General features: G+C 38.7%; 1 protein-coding gene across 50 annotated transcripts in view; it reads right to left on the bottom strand.

Annotated features, from left to right (window-relative positions):
- The window catches only part of DTNA (dystrobrevin alpha), a 349,092-nt gene that overhangs the window by 70,075 nt on the left and 253,490 nt on the right, over positions 1-25,527 (bottom strand). For all 50 annotated transcript variants that reach the window (XM_072732183.1, XM_025996948.2, XM_072732152.1 and 47 more), the window contains 5 exons: positions 21,931-22,144; positions 10,844-10,929; positions 3,768-3,922; positions 1,514-1,619; positions 91-257 (listed from right to left, as the gene is read on the bottom strand). In XM_072732183.1, coding sequence (XP_072588284.1) covers positions 91-257; positions 1,514-1,619; positions 3,768-3,922; positions 10,844-10,929; positions 21,931-22,144 — 728 coding nt within the window. The remainder of the gene's footprint in view (positions 1-90; positions 258-1,513; positions 1,620-3,767; positions 3,923-10,843; positions 10,930-21,930; positions 22,145-25,527) is intronic.

Below are 25,527 nucleotides of genomic sequence, written 5' to 3'. Positions count from 1 at the left end.
CTGGATTCTCCCACCATCCTTGCTGTTCTGTTACGTTCTGAGTGGCACTCACACATCCAAGTGTAAAGGGTTGCCTGGACCTGGCCTTACCCATGATGTGTACTCTTTCATTTGGTGCTGGTTGCTATGGGAACCACCGGCATGTCCCCTCCAGAAGCAGTCTTGACAGAGCTGGTAATTGTGACACTGTTGGCATCGGTAGCGGAATCCCATCATACTCTCACTGTGGCAGTAAGAACATTCAACCGGATGGAAGACTAAGGGGGAATGAAATGGAGAAAAAAAAAAATGAGAAAAATACAAGCATGAGCCAGAATAAGGAAACCTACAGTCTATCAGGAGGTTTTCTGCTGGGTGCCATGATTTCAGATGATAGTCAATTTTGGCCGAGAGAAGCATCATGTTTATTCCTGGACTCTCACTATCCCTTTAAAGCATGTGTGTGGAGATGGAGGAAGTGAAAAGGGATGGAGGATAGGTCTTCTTTTAACTACAAATTTCTCTTTCCACTTCCATCTCTTACACTACAAGAATATAAATCACCCAAACTGACTTGCCTTTCCCCCAAGCTGCTCTCTGTTTCCAGGAGACCAGCATAGCTCGCCAGAAGACTCAGAAGCACAATGGATGAACACAACTGACTGTCCAGGGGTGGAGAGCCAGTGTTAGAGCAATGGAAAGTGAGAGGGAGAAAATAGAAAGGGAAAGGAGAGAGAGCAAAAAAACTGGATGAGAGAATTGAATTATTTTGTTTAAAAAAATGGAGTGGCTCGTGGGCTTCTTTAATGAGTGACATTACTTCCATTCAACAATTTTTTTTTCTTTCCCTAGAGGCAGATGGACAGGGCCCAAAGAGATGTGTAAATTATGTGAATACATTTCTAATTCAGATAGTTTGAGAGACATTTAACTCTCCCTGACAGAGAGAATTTGAATTTGAATTATAAAGCAGGCAGGGTAAAATACTTGAGATTTGAAGCTAACATATAATCAAATCAAATCCAAGTAACTGTCTACATGCTATGAGCTAAAGATATTAAGCAACAATTCTTGCCTTTGGTCAAATTATTCTTTATAACCACAATCATTGAAAGCTTCCATTTGGAGCATAAGACTAAACAATTGCAAGGTACCATAAACTAATTTTTCCCCTCATCTCCTCTGCCTATTCTTGGCCAAGTGCCTAGGAACAGTCAATGCCATGTATACCAATATTGGAAGTTCAGCCCTAAAACTAATCTAGAAAATGTCATCTTCAATATTGAGATTCTTCTTCTGCTATGCCAAGTCTATGGCCACACGTGACTCGTAACTGAGAGAAGTGTGGGGAGATTTATTAAGTGTATGGAATTGACAGTCCTAATTTTGCAATGGACATCTAAGGCCTTACTGATGAGGGAGAAAGGTGCTTTCAAAACTCATAACTACTAAATGACGTTGGCTGAATAACTAGGCTTGATAGCCTAATTTTGATAATTTAAAAAACTGCCATAGCTCAGGAGTGACTACTCACCATTTTCCACATTTGCCAGTCTATGCAGAAGGGGCAGCCAGACCAGACACTGGGGGGGAGGGTCAGACATGAGCGTGTCCAGGAAACCATTTAAGGTGACTTTTTTCTGCATCAAAAAACCCACAAAAATTTAGAGGAGAGAATAATCTGAAATGACGTGCCATGTAAATACCATTTTTGATGAAAGACGCAAGACATTCAATTAACATCTAATATATAAAGAAACAGAATATATTCTGATAGCTAGAAAACCAGATATGATTTTAAACCTTGGGTTGGGGGATCCCTGGGTGGCTCAGTAGTTTAGCGCCTGCCTTTGGCCCAGGGCCTGATCCTAGAGTCCCAGGATCAAGTCCCACATCAGGCTCCCTGCATGGAGACTGCTTCTCCTTCTGCCTGTGTCTCTGCCTCTCTCTCTCTGTGTCTCTCATGAATAAATAAATAAAATCTTTAAAAAAAAAAGGTATTTTATGTAAAGTATAAAGAATGAGACAGCATTCTTTAAGCAACTACCACAATTTGTAGCATCTAAAATAATACTGTCTTTTAAAATAATCTCTTGGAATGGCTTGTTCTTTTTCCAATGAAGCAATGCAAACAAGTTTAAAATTTCATCATTCAAACTGCTGTGATAGCCAGTTTATGAAGCACAAAAATAAACTGGTCTTATTATTTTTATTTGTGTTGCCTCTTTTTATACTTCAAATGATCTTATCCATTTTGACCATTCATCATACTGGCTAAAAATCACTTCTGGCAGTTTCCAAAACTGTTATTATGATTTTAACATATATATTTTTCTCGTCATTGAGGATATATAAAAAATTATGTAATAGGACAGTCTATAAGATATTTCAAAAGGAATTTTGAGCAGTGGTAATACCATAAATAATTCTTATTGAACATGTAGGTCCTATGAAAATAAAGAGTCATCAAGAGAAACAAAAGCAAAAATGAACTATTGGGACTACACCAAAGTAAAAAGTCTCTGTACAACGAAGGAAACTATCTGCAAGTGTACAAATGTACAAATAAACAAATCGAGAGGGAGAGAGACTAGCATGGAGGTTAAAACAATAGGCTGGGCAACAGATGAGGATGAGGAAAGAGATGGGAGAAATATTTAAAAGGGGCAATCAGCAGGACTTAAAGACTGTTGAGAACTGTGGGGTGAGGAAGTTCTATGGAAGGAAGCTTAGGTGAATGGAACCACTGTGATGTTACAGACTCGAAGGAGAAATATAAAGAGGAGCTTGCTTCAGCTGGGCAGAGATAAGGGACTTAAGCCAGGCTGGGGCTGGGGGGAGTGGGAGGGTCAGAAAGGCTTTCTGGATGAGACTACACGGGAGCAGAATCAGCACTTAGTGTACCAAACTGTCCCATCTCTTATTAGTTGTATGGGATATGTTACGATTCTACATAAATCCATGACCCATAGGGATGTCTGAAGCACTCTGACCTCCTAGGTCACTAGGAAACAGACTGATGAAGTTTACTAGGTGGGCAGTTAAATGCAGTTTTTCAGTGGCTGCTCTGCACTGATTTCTTATTTAAGGGATCCTTTTAGAGAATATTCTTGGTTAGTTTGGATTTTTAAAAAATTTTAAGTAACTCTTCTATTTATGGGTTTGTAAACTACCATTGTACTGTGCTGGAGAACGGTGCTAGACTTATGGACTTTCTACATGACTGGACAGATACAAACATGGAAAGCCCCCAAGAATTCCACTTCTCTGGGCTAACTTGTACTATCTACCCCCCAGTGAAAACGTGTCACTTTGGATCCCTGATGTATCATGTCATGGGGGATTTAGGCAGCTGTGTTTGTCATATGTTGGGCCTTCCTGAGTGTGGCATACGCTATATGATTGATTCCCTTCTTGTTTCCTTTGCTAAACATTGGTGAAGTTTGCCACAGGCTCAGACTTGTGTTTCAGTGAGGCTGAGTGACTATTCAGTTCTTTTGATAGAGCAGCAATAATAATAGTAATGATATTGAGGCTGGAGGATTGGTGGAATGATTAAATTAGACAATGCAAGTCAAGGGCTCAGGATGGTGCCTGGCTCACGGTCAGGAAGTACTGTTGATTATTATTTTCCAGCTATGTTGAGTTGAGTTCCTGGCTCAGAGGTCATTTGTCAGAGGGTGGGAGATACTACAGGTTATCATGAAGAGGAGTTTGTCTAAGTAGTGACTTGGAGTAACACACCAAAGGACCACCACTGTGTGAGAGACATTTCCTTTGTTTCCTACCTGTTGAGAGAAACAGGATCTAGCTGACTGTTCTGTGTAACCAAATGAAGGGCCTTCAAAAACTGCTGTGGGTAGTTTGAGAACTTCCCGCAGGAACTGATCATATCGTCCATAAACCATCACCCCGCTGGAGTCAGAAATCATGGAGAAAATATCTGATGGAAGGAAAAAGACATTTACTCATTGCATGAATATATTCCTGTTACAGTAAGACATGTCTGCTACAAATAACAAAAACTGTAGCAGAATAATTTTTATGAAAGAATAACATAGAAGTTAATTGTTATGCTGAAATATTCCTGGCATAGTGGGGTGTTTTTTTGTAGCTGATTCTGGAACACAGCATTAATTTAAGTAAAATTAGCATATTTTGATAAGACAGAGAGCATCATGTTTTTATTTTGAGGTCAATTATCAACTCACACATCACTCAATGGAAGGAATTCTTGTATATGTGAGGAATATGCTGACTTCATTGAAACACACAATGAACATTTACTGTAACACTGGGGTGTGTATGTGTCTAGCTAGCTATTTACCCATCTATGTTATCATGAGGACCTTTGAGTTTTGGTTTAAGATATTGAAAAATGAAAGACACAATGGGGATAAGGATGTAATGAAAACACCTGATTAACTTCCCACAGAAGCAGAAAACTTTCAATAAATCATTGTGTTCTGGGTGGAAGGCACTTGATTTACAGGGAAGGGTCTTTTGACTCAGGCAGTCGAGGGGAAGCCTGGCCTTGGGGAAGATCAATGAGGTAAAGGCAGAGTCCTGGATGGAGCCTGTGTCTTCATTGAACTTCTGTTCTTCAGTTTCTGCCACTATGAGCACTTAGTGAATATTAATGGCATAATTTCTCAAGGTACTTTATAATTCCTCTGTGGATGTCACTATGGGAATGAAAGCCTCTGCTATCATACAGTTTGTCACCGTGCTAGATTGTAACCAGACTGGCACAGCTGTTGGGATAAACTGTTGTAAATTCAATGTTCTGTCTCTGTTCATTTTGGGCTTAATGTCTCAAGGTCAAAATGCAATCTGGGAACATGATTTTTACACTGCAGTCAGCTGTTAAGCATATTACAGGCATTGGCTGGATTATGTTTTCAGGATGTGGATGGATTCTCATTTCCTTCAAATACTCTAATTATAAGGGATTTTTAGTATGTTTCAAATAGTTTATCAATTATGAGGCTAAAGAAATTTTACCTAAGCTGCAAAATTAATGTTTTCAGCTGCTGTCACAATTGTTAACTTAGTGAATTTTATCTCTTATGTTCATTATAACTGATCAAAAAAAGAGAAAAAAAGTTGCCAATAGCAAAAAAACTCTTATGTGATCCCATATATAGAAACTCAAGAATTCCAATAAAAATGGGGAAGAAGGAAACCCAGGAAAAGTAAATGGACTTTCTTACCAGAGCTGCCATCTTGTGTGTTTTTGGGTGGGTTGGTTAACTGTAATTGGGTCACCCTGGTGATCTTCTAGGCTTGACTTTTCCAGGCCAGGACACATTTTGAAAAGTAGCCTAGGTCTTTCAAATCTTCCATGGAAAAGATTTAGAAAACAGTTCTAACTAGAGCAAAAGCAGCAGGAGTACCAACACTGACCTTTCACAAATTTGAAGTTCATATTAAACGTGTTTGTGTTGATGAAATTTTGCTAAGCAATAGCCAAACTAGGGCTAGGTCACTGGAATCAAAGGGAAGTGGCTATTAATGGCTACTCTGGCTTTTAAAAAGAAATGAGAGAACTCTGAGGAAGCTATCAAAATAGTTCTGGGCCCCCTGTTTTATATACATATTGTTATATAACAACATATATATGTGCACATATGTATGTAACAATATACATATACACATATGGAATATGCTTATAATAGGTAATATATGTGTATGTAATAAAGTAGAATGCTATTTCAAAGATTAAATTAGTTAATAGATATACAGATGTAAAGGACACAGAATAGTGCTTGGCACTTAGTAAACAGTACAGAAATGTTAGCTATTTTTACTTGTTAATTTCATATTACATTTTTTTCTGTTATTTACTTCATATGCTTAGGCTTTGCCTCCCCAACTAGGTTGTTCTGTAACATTCCCAATCATGCTTTAAATCCCCACTGTATTTTCAATAGCACCATACAATGACAGATACTTTAGAAGAATTTATATTCATTGATTTGTTCAACTAAATTTAGCACTTACTAAATGTATAAAATTGTGCTAAGCAATGAATATACAGAAAAATCAGGACATAGTTCTTTTTTATATTTATTTTTTAAGGAATTAAAACCAAATTTTCTTTGAAAATAATATCAAACCTAACAAAATGATTGCAAGAATAAGAGTACTACAAAGAACACCCATATACCCTTTGTCCAGATTCATCTATTAACACTTTATTCCAATTACTTTATCATTCTATCATCTGTCTCTCTATTTCTTTATCCATCTAACATCTGTCTAAATCTGTCTGTGTGCATATATGTGTGTGCAAGCATACAATTTTTTTCCAAATTGAGACTGATTTGTATATATCATGGCCTTTACCTCTGAACATTGCCAGTGTGTCTTCCCTAAGAATAAGGGTATATCCTCTGATGAGACTACAGCAAGGGTCAGCAAACTTTTTCTGTAAAGGGCCAGATAGTAATATTTTAGGTTTTGTGGACCACATGTGGTCTTTGTCACACATTTGTCTTTGTATTTTATACAACCTTTAAAAATGTGACAACTATTTTTAGCTCACAGGCCACAGCTTGTCTACCCTGGATTACAGGGTCATTATCCACTTTGGTATATTTAACACTGATACACTAATCATACCCAATATTATCTAACCTATTCACCATCTTCCAATTTTGTGAGTTGATCTGTAATAGGACATAGTTCTTGACCTCTGGGATGTCCCAGTCCCTTGAGGGTAAAGAGATGCACTTACACAATGCATCATATGACCTCATAAACGGTAACACGGTGGAGTGACAACCAGAACAGTAGGGTGTAGGGGGTGCAGCAGGAGCTGAAAGAGCAGGCTTTCAGGGTGAGGGGTGGGTCAGAGAAGATTTCCTTGCACAGGTGACTTCTAGGTCTTTCTAGAGGTGACTTCTAGGCCAAGTATAAAGGACGATTAGGGGCTAGTCAGACTTTAGGACACAGAGTCAGGATGTGCACAGGCAAGCTCAAGCATGATGCACTCAAGGCTCTTCAAGTAGTTCACTGTGCAGGGGCCCTGGGTGCACATTGGGCTCGGTCGGAGATGAGGTAGAGATACAAAGAGCTTTAGGGCTCTACTAAGGGATTTAAGTTCCATCCAGAAGATGTCGGGGAAGATACTAAAAATTTAAGGCAGGTCAGTGAGGTAGAAATATTACCCTGGAGGTAGGTGTGGAGGCAGAACAATCAGTTTATTATAGAAACTCAACAAATACATGGTGTTCGTCATAAGACTAGTCTCTTAAATGAAGCAAGCCCTCCCCAGAAGCTTTAGAACAGCCCCTGACATTCCCGGCTTAAGAGCACTGTATTCGGAATTTCTTAGGATCCTTAGGACTCTCTGGGAACCTCAAGGAAGAAGTATAAACGGATGTCCCAACTCAGTACAACAATAGCTTATAGATGGACCAAGGACAATCTGACAGAACAGAGTATTTTTATTAGGTCAGTTTATGTTTCGGTGGCTGTGTCCTCCGACGGCAGAAGGCACCCTCCTACTCTAGGCTGCCTAGACCAACACAGTGAGAGCCTGCATATTACTTCCTGCACCCCTGCCCCACCCCCGAGTACTGGAAATTGTGGTGCAGCATGGAGTTGCCATCCCTTTCATGCATTTTAAAGCAGTTTGAAAAATTTACTTTAAAATTTTCTGTCTTCCACTTTTTGCTTTCTAACGTGTCTAACTTACTTGCAACAATTACTCTTGCCCTGCCTTCTCCAACATTAAGGGGCTAGTTGGAAGCAACTAAATATCTCTCATCCTCATGCACAAAAATAGAAAAACTGCCAAATAAGCGCAGCTGGCATATTGGCTTAAAGTGAATTAGAATGTAAAGAAGGGAAAACAAAACCCTCAAATGCCGAGAAATTCCATATCCTTTCCTTTTACTTTTCCTTATTATGAAAGCAATGCAGAACATCATTACTTCTCCTGTTTTATCATTATGTGAAGCCAGCGAGAGAAGACCAGGGAAAACGTTCACAAATCCCACTCATCCAGAGTCAGCCTCTGCTGTCTGTGGGCAGATTTGCTCATATTTGTGTATTCAGTTAATAATTATCACTGAAACTAGAAATACTGGTGACTAAAGATACTCATTTTTGACTAATTAACATTTTGGAGAAGTTCTTCCAACCAAAGTACTTTCAGCTAAATTGTCTTTGTACAATTGCTCTCAGTAGACTTACCAGGAAACCACTAAAACCACCTTCCTGGGATTAATATACAAAGAGTGACTCCTCAGCCAGAGAGCTGGGGACAACATTAGAGGAGAGGGCAACGTGATCTGTCTCATGATCCACTACCTGTTTTTTTGTTGTTCTCCCGAGTTTGTGACACTGATGCTGATTTCTGCAGACTGGAGAATGCAGTTTACTTCCAATGAGACTCATGCATGTGTCAACTTCTTAAAATGCACTGAAGGGGATTTACTTTGGCCACTAGGTAACATGAGTGCTGTGCTCACTGATGGTGGGGTGAGGAGAAAGGACCCTTGCGGTGACGTTTTTGGCTTTGAATTCCTGGACAGGCAAGAGACCTGCCCGGGTTTTGACAGTTGGTAAAGATCTGCTCAGAAACTTAGCTACCTTGAGCTTTGTAACTGTGAAGACATGGTTCCTTGCTGACCCAACAACCATTTCCTCTGTTTTTATTGGCCTCAAATTTCTTCCTGGGCTAAGTAGGAAAAGCAGGGGTTTCTCTCAGCTCAGGAGGCAGGAGTGGGTTCCCCCATGACCACCACGGGGTTTCCTTTCTCATTTCCAGTGACTGGTGTAGCACTGGGTCTCTGATGCCATGCTGGGCAATGACATGGGCTGAGGGTCTCTGGAGTGAGATGTGACTCCTGAGATTGTCAGACCCTTTCTTCCCCAGGAGAGAAATAAAATCTGACACCAATGAAGCCTGGATGGAAAGATGGAGAGTGCTGTGGTCCTTGATGGCACAGAATTAGCCTGGTTCATGAATGGCTCTAAGGACCCCAAGGAAGGTCAGAAAACTGGTTCTCTCAGTTTTCCTGAAAATTATTTTAATATGTAATCCTTTTATCCATGTACCTTCAATACAACATTGAGTAAGTATTCAGAAACGTTTCTCAAAACTTATATTCCACCCCACTCCTCACCCCCGGTATCCAATGTCCTCAGGATAAGTTGGCCAGTTGTGACATGAGGTTAGCAGGGAAGACCCTGCAATTTCTTCTTCTGCCCTGCCCTGGTTCAGTTTGCTCAACTTTCTCCTCCCAGCCTAATCCTCAAGGAAATGCCTCAAGGATTACTCTGAAGCTGTTTTTAAAAAGGACACTGGTTCCACCACCTTCTAATTTAGCATTATCCTCAGTCAAGCAGGAGGCAGATAGTTTTTAATTTTTAAAATGTCTTTCAGGCTAACTAAAGGAGAACTAAACTCTCCCCCATAATGCTTGCTTGGGCTTCTCCGAATCCGAAATACATTTGACTAGTCCATGGGTGGAAGTTCCTGAAATGATGGGAGATGTGTGGTTGTGAGGTTTCTATGTGCTTTCTACTTATCTACTGGCCCAATGACATAACCTTGCCTTGGAGTATGTCTGGGGAAATTCCAGAAGAATGAAAGTTTTTTTTTCTCTGTATCTTCCTTCGTTTTTCTCCTCTTGGTACATCAAGAAGCAAGAGATCACACTCAGAAGTTGACAGGCAGCAGGTGAGAAAAGAGCCTGGAGGCTGTGAGTCACAGATGAGTAGAGCTGGGAGGGACCCTCTGGGTATCTAACAAAATCCCCAAATTTGGGATAAAGATGGAAGCTGAGGGCTAGGGAAATAAAGTCATTTCCACAGGATAACTCACTGAATTAGTCACATAGCTGGGCTTACAAACTAGGGTTCCCAAATCTCATGACAGTGCTCTCTCCCACACAGCATTATAAGCCAAACTCACAATATTTAGGGTAAGGGAAAGGGTTAAGTGGGAGCTTTTCTTTTAAACAGCAGTGCATACATCCTTTAAAAACAGAAATTAAAATTCTTGCTCTTAGGTCTTCCGAATAAAAAACTCTGGGGGTGGGACCCAGAAAATCAATGGTTTAAAAAGCCTCCAGATGATTCTATACATCCTAAAATTTCAGAGCTACTAGGGTGGAGAGAAAAAGAAGTCAGGTTCAAATCTTGGCACCATCTTAGCTATACGATATACTTTATTCTACCTCTCTGAGTCTCAGCATCTTTACCTAAAACAAACAAAACTCTTGTGTTTTCTTGGTCAAAGAACTTCCACATTTGGTGACAAAATGTACATAAAAGGCCCACAGTCACTCAAGGCACCTTAGCTATCATATTTTATTGGAATCCAGTCAATTCTCGGCCTGTAGTGTCCCTGTGCATTTTTATGCCTATACCCTGGCAATGTCTACTTTGGAACCTTTGGAATTCTCAGTGATTTGAACAGCACTGGCTAAGAATAATGAGGAAATGTTCCAGGAGCTTTGGCTTTAGATTACCTGAAAAAGGAAGGTTCCCCAACATGGCCTTCAGGTCCTGAGGCTGATGGACATACACTTGTAAGACAGTTTAGTACAATGAACTTGAAAGAATATACATCTTACTTTAATGTCACAAAATGTCTAATTGGCGATACTCAACAGGATAAAACTAATAATAATCCGCAAGGAGAAGGAAAACATTCATATCATTAACATTTATCTTTCATATTATGAAAATATTTCTGTGACAAAATCCAAAGATCAGTGAAGATCATATTTTAAACAACTCTCACAGAATGAGGAAACTCAAAATGGGCAGCAGAATGTGGCAGGAATGGGGAAAGGAAATGTGGTATATGGGAGGGATAAGCAGAGAGACACAAAGAATAACTTACATCTTAATTTGTCCATGATCTTCCCTCCACACAACGTGGCTAAAGCCATTTTGACAGCAAATACTGAAATTTTACCATGGCCTTCCCTGTTTAATGATAAGAGAAAAAGAAAAAAAAAAAAGATGTCATTTGGAGAATTTCCAGCAATGAGATCTGACATTTTCTGTTTGGAGAAATCATAGGACACTGTAGCTGCATACATTATGCGAACACATCCACTTTAGAAAAGACCATGAATACAATTCAACACAAATTTCTGAAAAGCTGTCTAGTCAATGTTTCCTTTATTCAAGAGATAGCAGGATCTTCAAGTTATTCTTTGTATATGTCACTTGCTCAGAGTATGAACTGGCAGCGAGAGGGATATGTCCTATTTAGCCATGGATTACAATTACAGAACATGATTTTCACTCTGGGTTTCATGAAATAATTTTATGCATGATGATTCCACAGTCTCTATAATTTATTTAAACAAGGTTTTCGGACATTTTTTTTTTGGTTGGAGAATTCCTGAATTTTGTTACAGTAATTATGGGGACTTTTCCATCACCTTTTTTTGGTCACCCATCATTTCCAACCCACAAGCTGACTGTGTTTATGTGATACATTTACTTGTCAAAGAGAGTTGATATTTTATTTTATTTTTTTAAAGATTTTACTTCTTTATTTGTGAGACAGTATGAACAAGGGGGAGCAGCAGAGGGAGAGGGAGAAGACTCCCCACTGGGCAGGAAGTCCGGTGGGGGACTTGATCCCAGGACCCTGGGATCATGACCTGAGCTGATGGCAGATGCTTAGCCTGGGGAGCCATCTAGGTGCCCAGGAGTTGATATTTTAGAGGGGCAAAAGTAAGAGCTCTGTTTTATCTCCTACTTCAATGACACCAGATCTGCCAAATCTTCATTGATTCAGGAAGTATAACTAACTTGTCCTTCACAAAGTGTGATGAAAGGGCACACTGTAAGAAGTATACTATTTTGGCTAAATGATTTTCCAGCCAAAATAAACTGTTTATCCTTGTAACCTTGGAATCAGAAAGTGTATCACATTAGTAATTCATTTCTTTGATAGTTGCTACTCTTAAGAATGATCAAAAGAGTTATTTAAAATAATAATGTGACTGAAAGGTAAGTAAAGCCAGTACTGACAAAGTTGTAGTATATAGAATAAATCACTTACATGAATAAGATCCACATATATAGCATTTTAGAAGAATAAGATATAATAAATAATTGTATCTTTGTTCATTACTAGACTCCAGAGACAGATCATTTGTTATTTATCCTTGTTGCTGTCAGTCTCAGCATAGGACTTCAAATAGAGCCAGCCACAATGGAAAAGTGACTGAGCCCTATGCCAGGGGCTCTCCCATTTATATTTCCAAGCCTAAGCACCAGATCTACATAGTTATGTAAATAGTTAGAATATGGATACCACATGTCAAACCAAGTATGTTCAAAGTAGAACTCATGATCTTTACAAAGTGCTCCCATAACACTCAGGCCAGCCTAATACCACCCTGCTTCTGGTTGCCAGACTTAACATGTACCTAGTTATCCAAAAATGAATCCTGAGAAGGGGTTACCCTTGACTTGTTTCTCTTCCTTAATTCCCCTCCACCTGATAAATGTCTGAGGGACTGAAATATACCTCCTACCTGTATATTAAACCCATTCCTTGCTTTCCATTCTAACTGCCATTGCTTCATCAGCTCTTGCTTGAACAGTTATAACTTCTTAAATGATTTCTCTGCTTGCTCACTCATCACAAATTTGGCTATAATACTTTATTATTTAAATCTCTTATTACCCTCTGTTTGCCTACAGGACATGGTTACGACTTTATCCATGCTCTCCAGTCTCACTGCTACCATTTCTGTTGAACTTGATTCTACAGTCCCACATTTAATGCCCCTCACCTTCCTACCACCTTTTGCTCAGGACTCTCCAACCTATTCATCAAGATTCAGCTCAAAATCATCACTCACCCGGCTTTGAAAATGGCTTTTCCCCTGGATGTTCAGACAACTGCTCTGTTCTCCACTTTTACCTATGATTTGGCACCTATCACACTGAGTGACCTTGATTTGCTTATTTACACGTCTGCATGTAACTTGACCCCACACTATGAGAGGGGAACTGAGACCATATCTTCTAAATCTTCTAAATTAGGTATATTCCTAGTGCCTCCCACACTTGTTTCCCCCAGCATTTGCAAACAATATACTTATGTTAATTAATAACTACTAATAATTATAATAGATGCCCCTAGAATTTTGAATGAACACTCATTTAGTCATCTGCTAATTTTAGAGCAGGTAGCTGTAAGAAAAAATGCGATGATTTTGTAAAAAACGTCATTCAAAATTATTCCATGTGCATTGTATTCCCAATTGCATGGAAAACTGGAAGTATCAAAAATTTTATTTTGGGAAATAATTAGTTCCCTTTCCTAAATTGAAACATGGCTCAAGGGAAATCTACCAAGTGTGGGAGAATAGGAGCAATAAAGTGATAAAGTAGTCCTCAAAATGCAGAGAAATTGAGGAGCATGACATGTGAGACTTTAGGAGCAATACAAATTTCTTTCAAGGAATCAGAAATTATCATTTAACTCAAGAAAGAGGATAAACTACAGATAATGTTGGAACAGAGAGTTCTCCACAGGATGAAATGATGATAGCTCACGGATGAATTCTTAAACCTTAGCTTTTAATGAAGAAGATCATAGGGAGATTGCCAGTTCTATATTGTTCTTGGAAATGCAAGATTGATGCTATTACATCCAGGAGTGGTTGTATCAGAGCTCTTCTGCCAAATTGACACAATAAATCTAGATAAATCACCAAGTGGGGGCAGCTCAATGAGAGTTTTGCAGGAACTCAAGGGTGAAATTAGGTCACTGGAATGTACTGTTATGCAAGCCAGTGTGCCAGATTGCAAAGGTGACCCTTGTCACTAAGAAAGATTCAGGGGGTATGCAGGAATGTAGATCTCGGGAAGCACACCAAGTACTAACCTCACTATACTGGGTGAGTTTAGGCCTTGCTCAGCCCTGGTATTGGAAAAACCTTGAAGGAATTTAAGGAGTGAGTGGAGATGAATGATTCCACAATGGAAAAGGGGACACCAAAGACTTAGATACATGTGGATCTTTTTAAAGAACTTTTCAGTAGATATAATAGGATGAAGAAAGATTGGGGGGTAAGGAGAAGGAAGGTTTTATAAAGGACTTAGACAAGATTCCATACCCAAGGCCATTACTTAAACTCATCTTGGGATTAGGGTCCCTATTTGTGTGTGTGTGTGTGTGTGTGTGTGTGTGTGTATAAAAGAAGTAGCATTAACAAAGGAAGTAAGGAGAAGTGAGAAGTTGGGATATCCCAAGAGGAGAAGCGTAAGAGTTGTGCTCATTGGGAATCAACCCTAACCGGGGGCCATCTGATTCAGGAACAGTTCAGGAAATCCCTTAAATGTCTAGGAAGTGGAAAGTCAAGCTCATGAGGATGGATAACAGGAAGCTCCCAGGAGTCTTGTGCAAACGAGCAGGAAAGCGACATATTGTTCCAAAGTGAGTCTGCACATGCAATGCCTCTAGGAGTAAAGCAGTAAAACTGCACATATGGAATGTTGGCTGTTGGCCACAACTCCAGAAGCAGACCTGCCAAAGTGTGCTGAGGATGAAAGACATAGATTGTCCCTAATGCTGCTGGCCAAACAGCCTCGGAACGGCAAAACCAGGAAGGGTGCTAGGAAAAGTCTATGCTCTTCTCTTTTTTTTTTTTTTATGAAAAGCTGTTGCAGCACATCTCCAACTTCACATGTGGCTCTGATTGCCACCTAAAGAAAGATGGAGCAGAGCCAGATGTGTTTGAGAATACCGTGTGCGGTATACAAGGTACCCCTCAGGACCATCCACCTTATGGCTGGGCTGGGTCTTAGAATCAACCACATGCCCACAAGAGCTATTCTTTGTGAACAGAAGTTGCTAGTGCAGTTGATTCTTTAGTAGTGTACAAAACTACACTACTAGTAGTGTAAAAAACGTACAGCAAGAGCTTTAAAATTAAATTTACTATTAGCCTATCATTTTTTATTAAAAATGTTATTTTATTTTTCTATATTTCTTGGGGGGTGCAAAAAGGTGGTTTTATTAAAGCACAGGGACAGGACCTGTGGGCAGAAAGAGTTGCTCTAAAAATTTTTAAGTAAAATTTTTATTTATTTTAATATTTTCCCTTTCAATGTAGAACAAGAATGCAATGCATAATACATGCTTTCCTCCTTCTTTCCACTATTTGGTTTTTGGCATAATGGAATATATTCTATTTTTTAGGCCAGTTATCCTGAAGCTTTTGCCAATGCAAACTTTACTTTCCTGTTGCAGCTTGAGGTCAAAAACCACCCATCTAAGTTGCTATGCTAGTATATAATTCATACCTTAAAAAAAAAAAAAATTCATACCTTAATGGGTATTTAAAACAATCAAAAAATTAGCAAAAAGTACAAACTGAAATTGCCTTATAAGTCAATGTTTCATTAAATCTTTTATTTCCCTTATACTTTGCTTTCTCACTCTGAAAATTTTCAAATTCTTCTAAGGGATGACTGATTAAAAATGGAAATCAGAAAGCACCTACCCTTTGGTTAAAATATATGCAGAGATTTGTAGAATGTCTGTCTTAAAACATAAATTACTTTAAAGTCTGACACATCATAATAAAAAGTGAGTAAACTGCATTATATTGGGCTTTTTCCATGACCTCACAAAAAGGCAAACTGATTTCTTTGAACTAAGAAGGTACTGGTTTCAGGGAAAAGTTGTCTGGGAGGGAAAATCTGCCTTTGACAAGGGGGAGAACAGCAAACAGATATTGATAGGCCTGGGATGCGAGGCTGAATTCCGAACAGAATGTAAATTTCCTCCAAGTTGCCAAGCGAGTTTCCTGTTTGAAATTACAGATTCCCATGATAAATTTTAAGTCCTTGAAAATGAGATTTGAATTCTGACTGATTCTTTTTGGAACAGGCTGAAGGAATTATTTTTCTATTTAAAAGCACTAAAACCAGAAGCTCTTCTTTTACCAACACATTTCACAAAAACATTTGGTAAGCGTTTTGATGAGCGCAGAACTCAAATTGCTCTTTCTCACACATTTTGGTGGCTTAATTAACTGAGAAAATTGTTTCCTCCTCTGGCTTCCACAACATGCCTCTATCATAATTCATGTCTTTATCTGGGAATCAATTTGTTCATATGGATCACTCATTTTGTAACTCAACATATATTTACTGATAATGCCTCATAGGTTGGGGATATAAAGATGGTAAGGTATGGCTCCCACCCCTATGAGTTTGCTCATAGACTATTGGAGAAAAAGAGTCAAAGCCAGTTAATTTTAATACACATTTTTTAAAAGGGTGGGGATCTCACCTTAATCACCTTTCATCACCAGTCTATTGTGGCACTCAGTGCAAAGCAAGCTCTTAATATATGTTAATTAAATTAATGAATGCACATGTGAAAAGAAATTTTGATTTACCACTTAAGTTTCATATTGAGAAATACTGAGCGTTTGAATGAAATTACAAAAATTGACCTTATGGTCCTTAATATCAGCTGTGCACTCAATGTGATACCTTGAATTTCGAAGTGATTACACACATAATTACTCTTGGTTTCTGGGTTAGCATAGTTAACATGTGAACACATAGAAAACCCTTAGTTGGCTGTGTTGTGTCTTTGGGCTCCCCATCATGTTAGCAAAACATTTGGGAAAAGAATTCCTCATAACTTCTGGTCATGTGAGTTGCCATGAGTTTTTCCAGAATGGAAGGGGCCAACGCTTTATCCCTATGAAATTCCATTTGCCATTCACACAAAGTATAAGTCTGACATAAAGATGAGCGACATAAAGGCTGTTAATTTTATCTACACTTGTGAAACTTCTTTGAAAAGAGATCTTATTTTAGTGACATATAGGAATCTTGGAACAAAGTATTTTCCACTAGAACAAAATTTTAGTGATTAGAGGAGAATATTCTGTGGAAATCTTGAGTTTAAGATGTGGTGAGAAAAAAAATCACCAGGAAAACACTATGTTAAATATTTAGTTTTGGCCAAATAGTAAAAAGAGAAGAACATTTGGTTTTATAGACCTCTTCTCTTCTTCCTTCGCTCTCACACATGCTCCCAGCCTCAAACGTCAATGATACATTTCATTGGTGCACAGAGAAAGGGCTGTGTACTTTGTAGTACATCTTGCATTAAACATCAAAATCGTTTTTAAAACTCAAAAGGCAGAAGTGTTTTGGCAGAGTTTCAGAATATTTTATATCCATACGTCTGAAATAGTGCTGTGGTACCTTTCATAGTGTCAGGGGTGGGGCGGGGGAGAGGCTCCACAGTGGGAATGGATGTTCAAATGGCTCAGCAAGGTGCAATATGTCAAGCAGAGAGGAAAATACCAGGATTTTGTATTCTCTGTGAAAGACCATTATATGATAGATTTGGAGTTCTGGATGGCTGTCATAAAACTGACTCTAAATCTACAGTGTAATACGTTTAAGTCCAAAAATTTACTTCACATACACTGTCAGATATATCTAAATACCCAAACTGGAAAGGTAAGGAATGAGAGCCTAATAAAAACATCTTGTAAAAGTAGGGTAGATCTGGGGAAAAAAACACACATTAATTCTCATTTAAAAAAATGAAACAGAAAGCATGAATAGAGCTGAACTTACCCTGATGCCTGAAACAAATTATTTTTCCCCCGCTCACCTCAGTTAGTATGAAGCTGTATGACCTGCACATTGTTTAACCTCCCTCTAATCATATTATGCCAAACCAGGAAGATTGTTGGCACACAGTAAATACTGACAACATATTAGTTATTATTACAATTAGTATATTATTATTATCATTGGAGAAGTGGCATTAACAATATAGCTTGACATCTGAAAATAGGAACACCGCTGTTCCTTTAATATTTATCATTTTTCCTACTGTAATATTTATATGACTGAATATATGTGAAAATAATATTTGCTAAAAACAAGGCCACTGTCACATAATTACCTTAGGAGGAACTTCCCTAAGAAGGAAGATTCTAGTGAATGGAAATGAGATTAAGTCAACAGATTAAAGTTTGTGTTTCCCAGGGAAGTAAGAAGAGAGGAAGAGACCTACACTGAAGTTTTTTTGTGTGTGTGGAAATGGGATGCCCTTACATTAGTAGCCATAGATATCTGATTTTCTTCTCTTGTAGAGCAGAAGTAAAAATAGAGGGTATGAATCTAGGTATCAGAGCAAACTTGGACTCCCTAGTCTTGGTAATATACTGGAGATTAAGGAGGACTTGATTTCAGAAAAGGAAAGAGAAGAAATCAGTGTGATGAGCTAAGAAGAGTCCATCGTTGACTTTCATTCAGTCTTTCATTCATTCACAGATGCATTATGAGCTGGATATTGTCTCAGGTGCTGTGCATACAAAGAGTAAGACATGGTCCCGCTGTACAGTAGCTTGTGGCAGGCAGTCATGCACACAGTAAGACATAGCAAAATCATGTGTAAGGAACAGTGGGACCTGGGGCAGGGGGAGGTAACTCAACCATGAGAGTTGGGCTTCACAGTGGATCAACTTGTGACATTCCCTCTCCAAAAGGCCATTATAGACTTTTAAGAATTATTTTCAATTATACCTCCATAAAGCTATTGAAAAAAAATTGTCATCTTGTAACTTGCTTCCATGTTGTTTTTCTTTTGTTACTCTCAATTTCCTCAAAAATAATAGAAATGGTGAGAAGAGAAGCTGCTGCCAGGCTGTCAGCAGATAAGGGAAGGCAATAGGCTCATCCAGGAATGTACAGAAGAAAGAGACAAGATGCAGAGACTGGCTTTGGCTACTTCCTAATATCCTTCTTACCTCTCAATCCCTGCTTCCTGATTCTGACACTTCTTCCCACACTTCCTGGGTGCACCTATCCATTTTTCTAGGGACCCTGGAGAAGATAGTGTCCGGGGTGGAAAGATCTGCCTAGCAGTCAGTTGGTAATTGATGACTGGTTGACTCCTGCTAGCTATAGCCATTTTTAGGAGGAAAGTCAGGAAGAACAAAAATCTTCTAGACTCTAGAGATGGACTATTCAGAGATAGAATGACAAGCATAGGCATAGCCATTGGGCACAAATGCTAGCTCCTAACATTCTAGAAATCATCCTGTGTCTGCAGCTACATACTCTCTACCTTCTGAGAAGCTGACCTGGTGAGACACCTTGCAGCCAGGAAACTGACATCTGCAGTAAGTGTGCCTGTGTGAGAACTGAGACCTAGGTGTGCTTTGGGGAGGGAAGGAAGGAGTGCTATTTTTGGGGAACTATGTTGTGAGAAGGCGAGTCTGGCTTTCAGGGCCACAGCCAAGTGCAGTGGGCTCTGAACGCCATTTCAAGTTACCATTGCCACGGCAGACTCCTCCTCGCTGAGCCTAGTGAATCTTAAGGCACTACCCAAATAATAACCACCTTTCTCTGAATACAAGTTCTCATTCTTCATGAATTTAAATTGCTATACTGTCTTTCCTTTTGAAATATACAGATAACCTCTTTAGAATGCAGATTTTATTTTTTTTAATTTTTATTTTAGATTCCCCCCCCCCCCCCCATTTTGGTATGTTCATTTAAATTACAGCAAATGAGAAAAAATCGCCTAAATGTTTCTCAGTGATTCTAGAGTAACAACATATCTTTGATGCACTAGGCTCATTCACATCTGCCAACCTGCAGAAGGCTCCCTTAAACACTTGGGTTCTCTTGTGGGATAGGTGGTAGGAAGCAACATCAGATTTCCATACTGGATCTCATTTGGAGAAACAGGAGTTTACTATCATAACGAATTGAACTGAACATGCACTTTATTCTTAAGTGTCTCTTGTTTCGTTCACTTCTAAGTGAATATTTCTGGTTACTTTCTCTCTCCAGTTACTGATGCTTCCTTATGGCTCCCATCTCACATCTAGAATTTCAAAAGCCATCAGATAGAAAGTATCAGCAGAACTGCCCTATACTCATTTGCTAAGCCAAGGAAGAATGCGGAAGAACCTATAAACTGGGGTCTCTATATGGATGTGTCTGCAAATCTGTAAAATAAATCTGTAAAATGAAATTTCTCTATGTGGATGTTTTAAAAAAAATCTATGATGAGATTACTGAAAGTATACATCAGAGCCTTTTTTATCAGTGAGAAGAGTAAGAAATAAACAAATATCCCATTTGAACATTCATGTCAATGGCTCCTTACCTTGAGATAGTCCTTAAGCTTAGCATTCATTGATCTTGAAATAATCATGATTAGCTGGTTAGAGAACATACTCAGCCCTATTTTTTCAAAGTGATTTTCCCAATATTTCCAGACAGAAGTGAAAAATCTAATTCTATTGTATATTTCCCATATTGTGAGAAATACTGAGATATGATATTTTACATCATACAAAATATAGTATGTATATATTAGCTCTCTCATACATTTCATAAACTCCTCCTTCCCTTATTGTTAATCTGGCCCCATTTCTATATTTATGGATACATTTTTTTTTTTTTTACCTTTGAGTCCTTATGAATCCTGCAGCAACACTCTAAGATTTGGAGAGAATCACATTTTTCTTTTTACATTTTCCATTGTTCGCTTATAACAAATAAGTTCCCTGAAGACATTAGTGGCAAGTCTGGAAGCTTCCATGGTCTTATCAAGGGGGTAGGATGGAAATGCCATTACAGCACTTCTATAGCCTGGTTCCATTCTATCACCTGTCATGTAGAACCATAGCCTTCTCTACCTGCCTGCCACTTGGTTACCATAGCGATCAGACCAAAGCAGTACATTAGCTCTGAAGTATGCATGGGCTAAGCATGGGATCTATCAAGCCAGGCTGCTTGTTTTAGAATTGTTTATTTCAACTCGAGAATTTCTCAAAATATAAACATCCCAAGACAATAATCTACATTGGTCAAACTGAGCATGAATAATTCTGTTACCATTCTAGGTTGTAAAGTGACAGCTGGTGACTTTTGTGAGTGGCATAATAACATTAGTCTGGCTGGAACATCTCCAGTGCTGGGCTTATATATTCCCAAGCATTGGCCAGTCAATGAGACTAAGCAAAATCTTTCGGGAGTCCTAAAATGCGACTGCTGAAAGGTCAAGTTAGCAATGTTCCTTTTTAATATTCAAAACCAGTAGTGAAAGTGGAGATGGTTGATCCTATATCTAGACTAGAGGCTATCAGTAAAAGACCTTTTGAAATCTTAGGCTGATAAAGTAATTTGGGGGAGTTTTTACACTTCACAAGGCTGCCACATGTGCCTTGGAAAAGAAATCGTAGCTGAGTACCTAAATCCCTTCTCTGCCACTAACCCGCTGAGAGACACTGGAAAAGTGATAGTCTCTTTCTGTAAAATGAGAGATTTGGAAGATTTGGAAGAACAGTCTTTAATATTTCAGCTAGCTCTGAAATTCTCTGATTCTATGAGAGGAAATTATAAGATATTGAGGCTAAGTTTCAATTGTCATGTGTGGTTGGCATTACATTGTTTTATGTGGCACATTATTGATCAATCCATTTAATGCAAGTCATAGCTACTTTCTCTAGGCTGGTCAAGAAACCCTTGTCAGTTTCTCTGTTTGCTCTGGGGTCTTGTTATGACATCTCAGAAACACTGTCTTAGACAATTTGCAAAGAAGAGAGTTAAAAGCATCCTCCCACTTATGCTTCATTAAACTGCTCCACAGGAATGCCATCATGCAAGTCTTTCAAGCATCCATAGCTTCTGGGAAGCGTGGGATGAGTTAAATAAAGGTCAGCATATGAAATACAATTGTCCTCGACTTCATATGGCACTATTTTACTCTCTAGTTTTTTTCCTATAGAATTTAAAATTCATGTTAGACACAGAGAGACTTTATTGAGATAAGTAACTGATCAAGAAAAAAGAGGTATTTGGTCACTCTAGAAAATTATTTGGAATAAAGACCAAGAAGGACAAGAGGAAGGAGAGACCAAACATGTACAGAGATATTCAGAGGGAGCTTACGGATCAAAGGCTGCCAGCAGGAAGTTAAGCAGGAGGCTGATGGACTGCTCCACCTGGATTTGGTGAGTGGTTGGCATCCGTTTGTTGAGCTGGTAGAAGATGGTGGATAGTACAGCCTCCAAGCGGGCCACGCTGAGTTCTATGTTTGGGTCCAGGTTGTTCAGAGCATTTTCCCGCAATGCTTCTATGACGTTCCAAATGTCCACCAGGTGCACTACATACAATTAAAGCAGAGTGAACACATCAGCCCCAAATGCAGGGAAATGTAAATCCATTATTTTACATGTACCATCTGTCCGGTTTGGTCAAGGCACCTCATAGTCTTCCATATGTGTTCGACTCTTGTAAGAGTGTATCTAGTGGGGGCTGGAGGGGCGGCGGGCGGGCCTGTCGGCGGCTCCTGGGCTGCCTCGCAAAAAAAAAAAAAAAAAAAAAAAAAAAAAGAGTGTATCTAGTGTATCTAGACATTGCATGATCTCAAAGACTTGATTTGCAATGTATAATAGCAAGAACATTATTTCCTAAAAACCACAGTAATTAGTTACTTCTAATTTTTAAAATAACCTTAAAATATAGCTACAATCTTTATATTACATGTAAGAAACTGAAGACCAGGGAAGTTAGCTGACAAATGCGAAGGTCCAAGGCCAGCCAATGGCAAAACTGGCATTCAAATCCACATCTACCTGACTTAAAAAAAAAGTGAGATATAATTGACACACAACATCGTCTAAGTGTAAGGTGCACAACATGTTGATTTGATACATTTCTATATTGCAATGTGATTACCACCATAGCATTAGCTAACACGTCATGTCCCATAATTATCATTTCTTTTTCTGTGGTGAGAACATTTAAGATTTAGTTTCTTAGCAACTTCGAAGTATATAGCACTTGTGATTAAAATTAACAAGTCTATCTGCCTTGAAAGCATTTTTCCACTGCACACACTGACCCTTTAAAAAAAACACTTACAGTGTTTGAAAAGATGTCTAACCTGCATTTATTTAAAATATTTTCATTTATTTATATACTTTTCATACTGTAAGGTTTGAAATAAAGAAGGGAAAGTTAAAGAAAGCAGGAAGAGAGGCAGGGGAAAAAGGAATAGTAATCTCTAGAAGGCAGGAACAGAACTAAGTCACAGATCACTTAACTACCCTGGTCAAGAACAAACAGTTTTTTGGCTATATTATTGACTAGCTCACAAAACTTAAGTCATGGTTATTTTCACTTGGAAAGTCTGGAATTCCATTTTTCTTTCTTCCCTGTTTGTGCTGAGGTCTTGTTATAACATCCCAGAAACCACCACAATCAAGACAGTGAACATTTCCATTATCCTCAAAAGTTTCTCCTGCTTCTTTTAATCCTCCCCACTTCTCACCCCAGGCAACCACAGATATACTTTCCAAAATGGTTTTCTAGAATTCTATATAGCTGGAATTATATACTCTGTACTCTTTTTTTTAGGGGGGGTCTAGATTCTTTCACTTGGTATAATTATTTTGAGACTCACCCATGTTGTTGCACGAATCAATAATATGTTCCTTTATATTGTTGAACAGTATTCTATTAAGTGGATATATTACAATTTGGTTATCAACTCACCTGTTGATGGATGCTTGGGTTGTTTCAGCTTTTGGTTGTCACAAATGAAGTTGCTATGAACAATCACGTACAAATATTTGTATAGACATATGCAATCATTTCTCTTGGTAAATACTCGGAAATGAAGGAAATACTAGGTTGTATGGCCCGTGTATGTTTAATTTTTGAGAAACTTCCCAAGTGTTTTCAACATAGTGGTACTATTTTATATCCACATCAACAGTGTATGAGAATTCCAGTTTCTCCACAACTTCACCAAATTTAAGGTTCCCTTTTCATTACATCTTTACATTTGAAAACAAATCTGTTGTCTTTCTCAGTGAAATATATACTTAGGTTTCAGTTCTTGAGAAGTGTGCACTCCCTATATGCTTTTCTACCAACTCCCAAGCTTTTGTTTCCCACCTCTTTGCTCATTTCTGATACTCTACTTAAAAAACAAAACCATGGGACACCTGGGTGGCTCAGTGGTTGAGCATCTGCCTTTGGCTCAGGGTGTGACCCCAGGGTCCTGAGATCCAGTCCCATATCGGAGTTCCTGCATGGAGCCTGCTTCTCCCTCTGCCTATGTCTCTGCCTCTCTGTGTCTCTCACGAATAAATAAATAAAATCTTTTAAAAAATAAAATAAAAAATAAAAAATAAAAAACAAAACTAGCATCTATTGACCTTCTGGACTTGGGAGTAGGGATTAGCACTGCACTTGAAGTCCAAAGACTTAGGTCCAAATATGGCTCTTCTACTACAAGTGCATGGCCTCTTAGCCTCGAAGACTTGGAGCTTTACTTTCCTCATCTACAAAGCAGAAATGGTATTCCTTAAATGGGACAAATCATGAAGTCAAAATTGAGAGTGCCTGATACACAGAGACAGTACATTATACTTGAACAAATGAACAATGTGAATCATGTAAACAAACAACACTTTCTAGCACATCTCTGATTTGGGACAGAAGAACACAAATCACTTTCTAACTGAAATACTTAAATGTTTACTAGATTTGGATAAATTCATATTTATGCGATTCCAAATTTGTTACCATCTTTGTATATCATACAACAAGGAAATTATTTGTTTCTTAATGCTATTCATCCAGTTTTTCAATTTTGCGACCAAGGTACTCCCACGGAGATGGCATCTATAGGTTTGCTTGTTTGTTTATTTAATTTCTTGAGGAATTAAATTAATTTCGGCAGGAACTGGGATTCCTATAATTATTCCCTTTATGCTTGACATATAGATCCTCTGGATCTAGTCCTTCAGGATATATCTGGGTACAGAAGGCAAAGATGTTGCTCCGGCCTCGGAGAACTAACAGTCAGGGATAGAGATGTGATTCACAATCACACAGATAATCAGAAATAATGACCTACCATGACAGACAGGGTGCTAGATACAAAATGGGATTATGAGATGGTTTGTGAAGAGGACAGAGGAACAAGATAAGGCTGGAGGAGCACTGTAGCTTTGGTAAGTCTTTTGGTCTTTACATTGAAAATATGAAGATTCGGGTTTTAAATAGAGTGACATGCTCAGAAATGCAGCTTAAAAGTGTCATTTCAGACTGTAGGGGAAGAGAGTAATGGACTTGCATGGGGGAAGTGGCTGGAGCCTGTTGCTGTGGTTCCAGCAGAGATGGTGGCAATTTTTTTTAAGATTCATTTATTTATTTTAAAGAGAGAGAAGAGAGAGAGAGACAGACAGATGGATAGGTGTTGGGCAGAGGGAGAGAGAGAGAGAGAGAGAATCTCTAGCAGACTCCCCATTGAGTGTGGAGCCCAACACAGGGCTGGATCCCACGACTCTGAGATGGTGACCTGAGCTGAAAGCAACAATCAGATGCTCCACTGACTGAGCCACTCAGGTGCCCCGAGATGATGGTATTTTTGCACAGGGATGGCAGTACACAGGAAAACTGTAATCATGAACATTGTACATATTTGTGTTTGAAGAGTGGCAAAAGACAGATTTTGTAATCACAAAGATTGAG

This window comes from Vulpes vulpes, chromosome 13, assembly GCF_048418805.1.
Source record: "Vulpes vulpes isolate BD-2025 chromosome 13, VulVul3, whole genome shotgun sequence".
NCBI classification, from domain to species: domain Eukaryota; kingdom Metazoa; phylum Chordata; class Mammalia; order Carnivora; family Canidae; genus Vulpes; species Vulpes vulpes.
The sequence above is the reverse complement of the archived record's forward strand: the minus strand, read 5'-3'. Positions and strand labels throughout refer to the sequence as shown.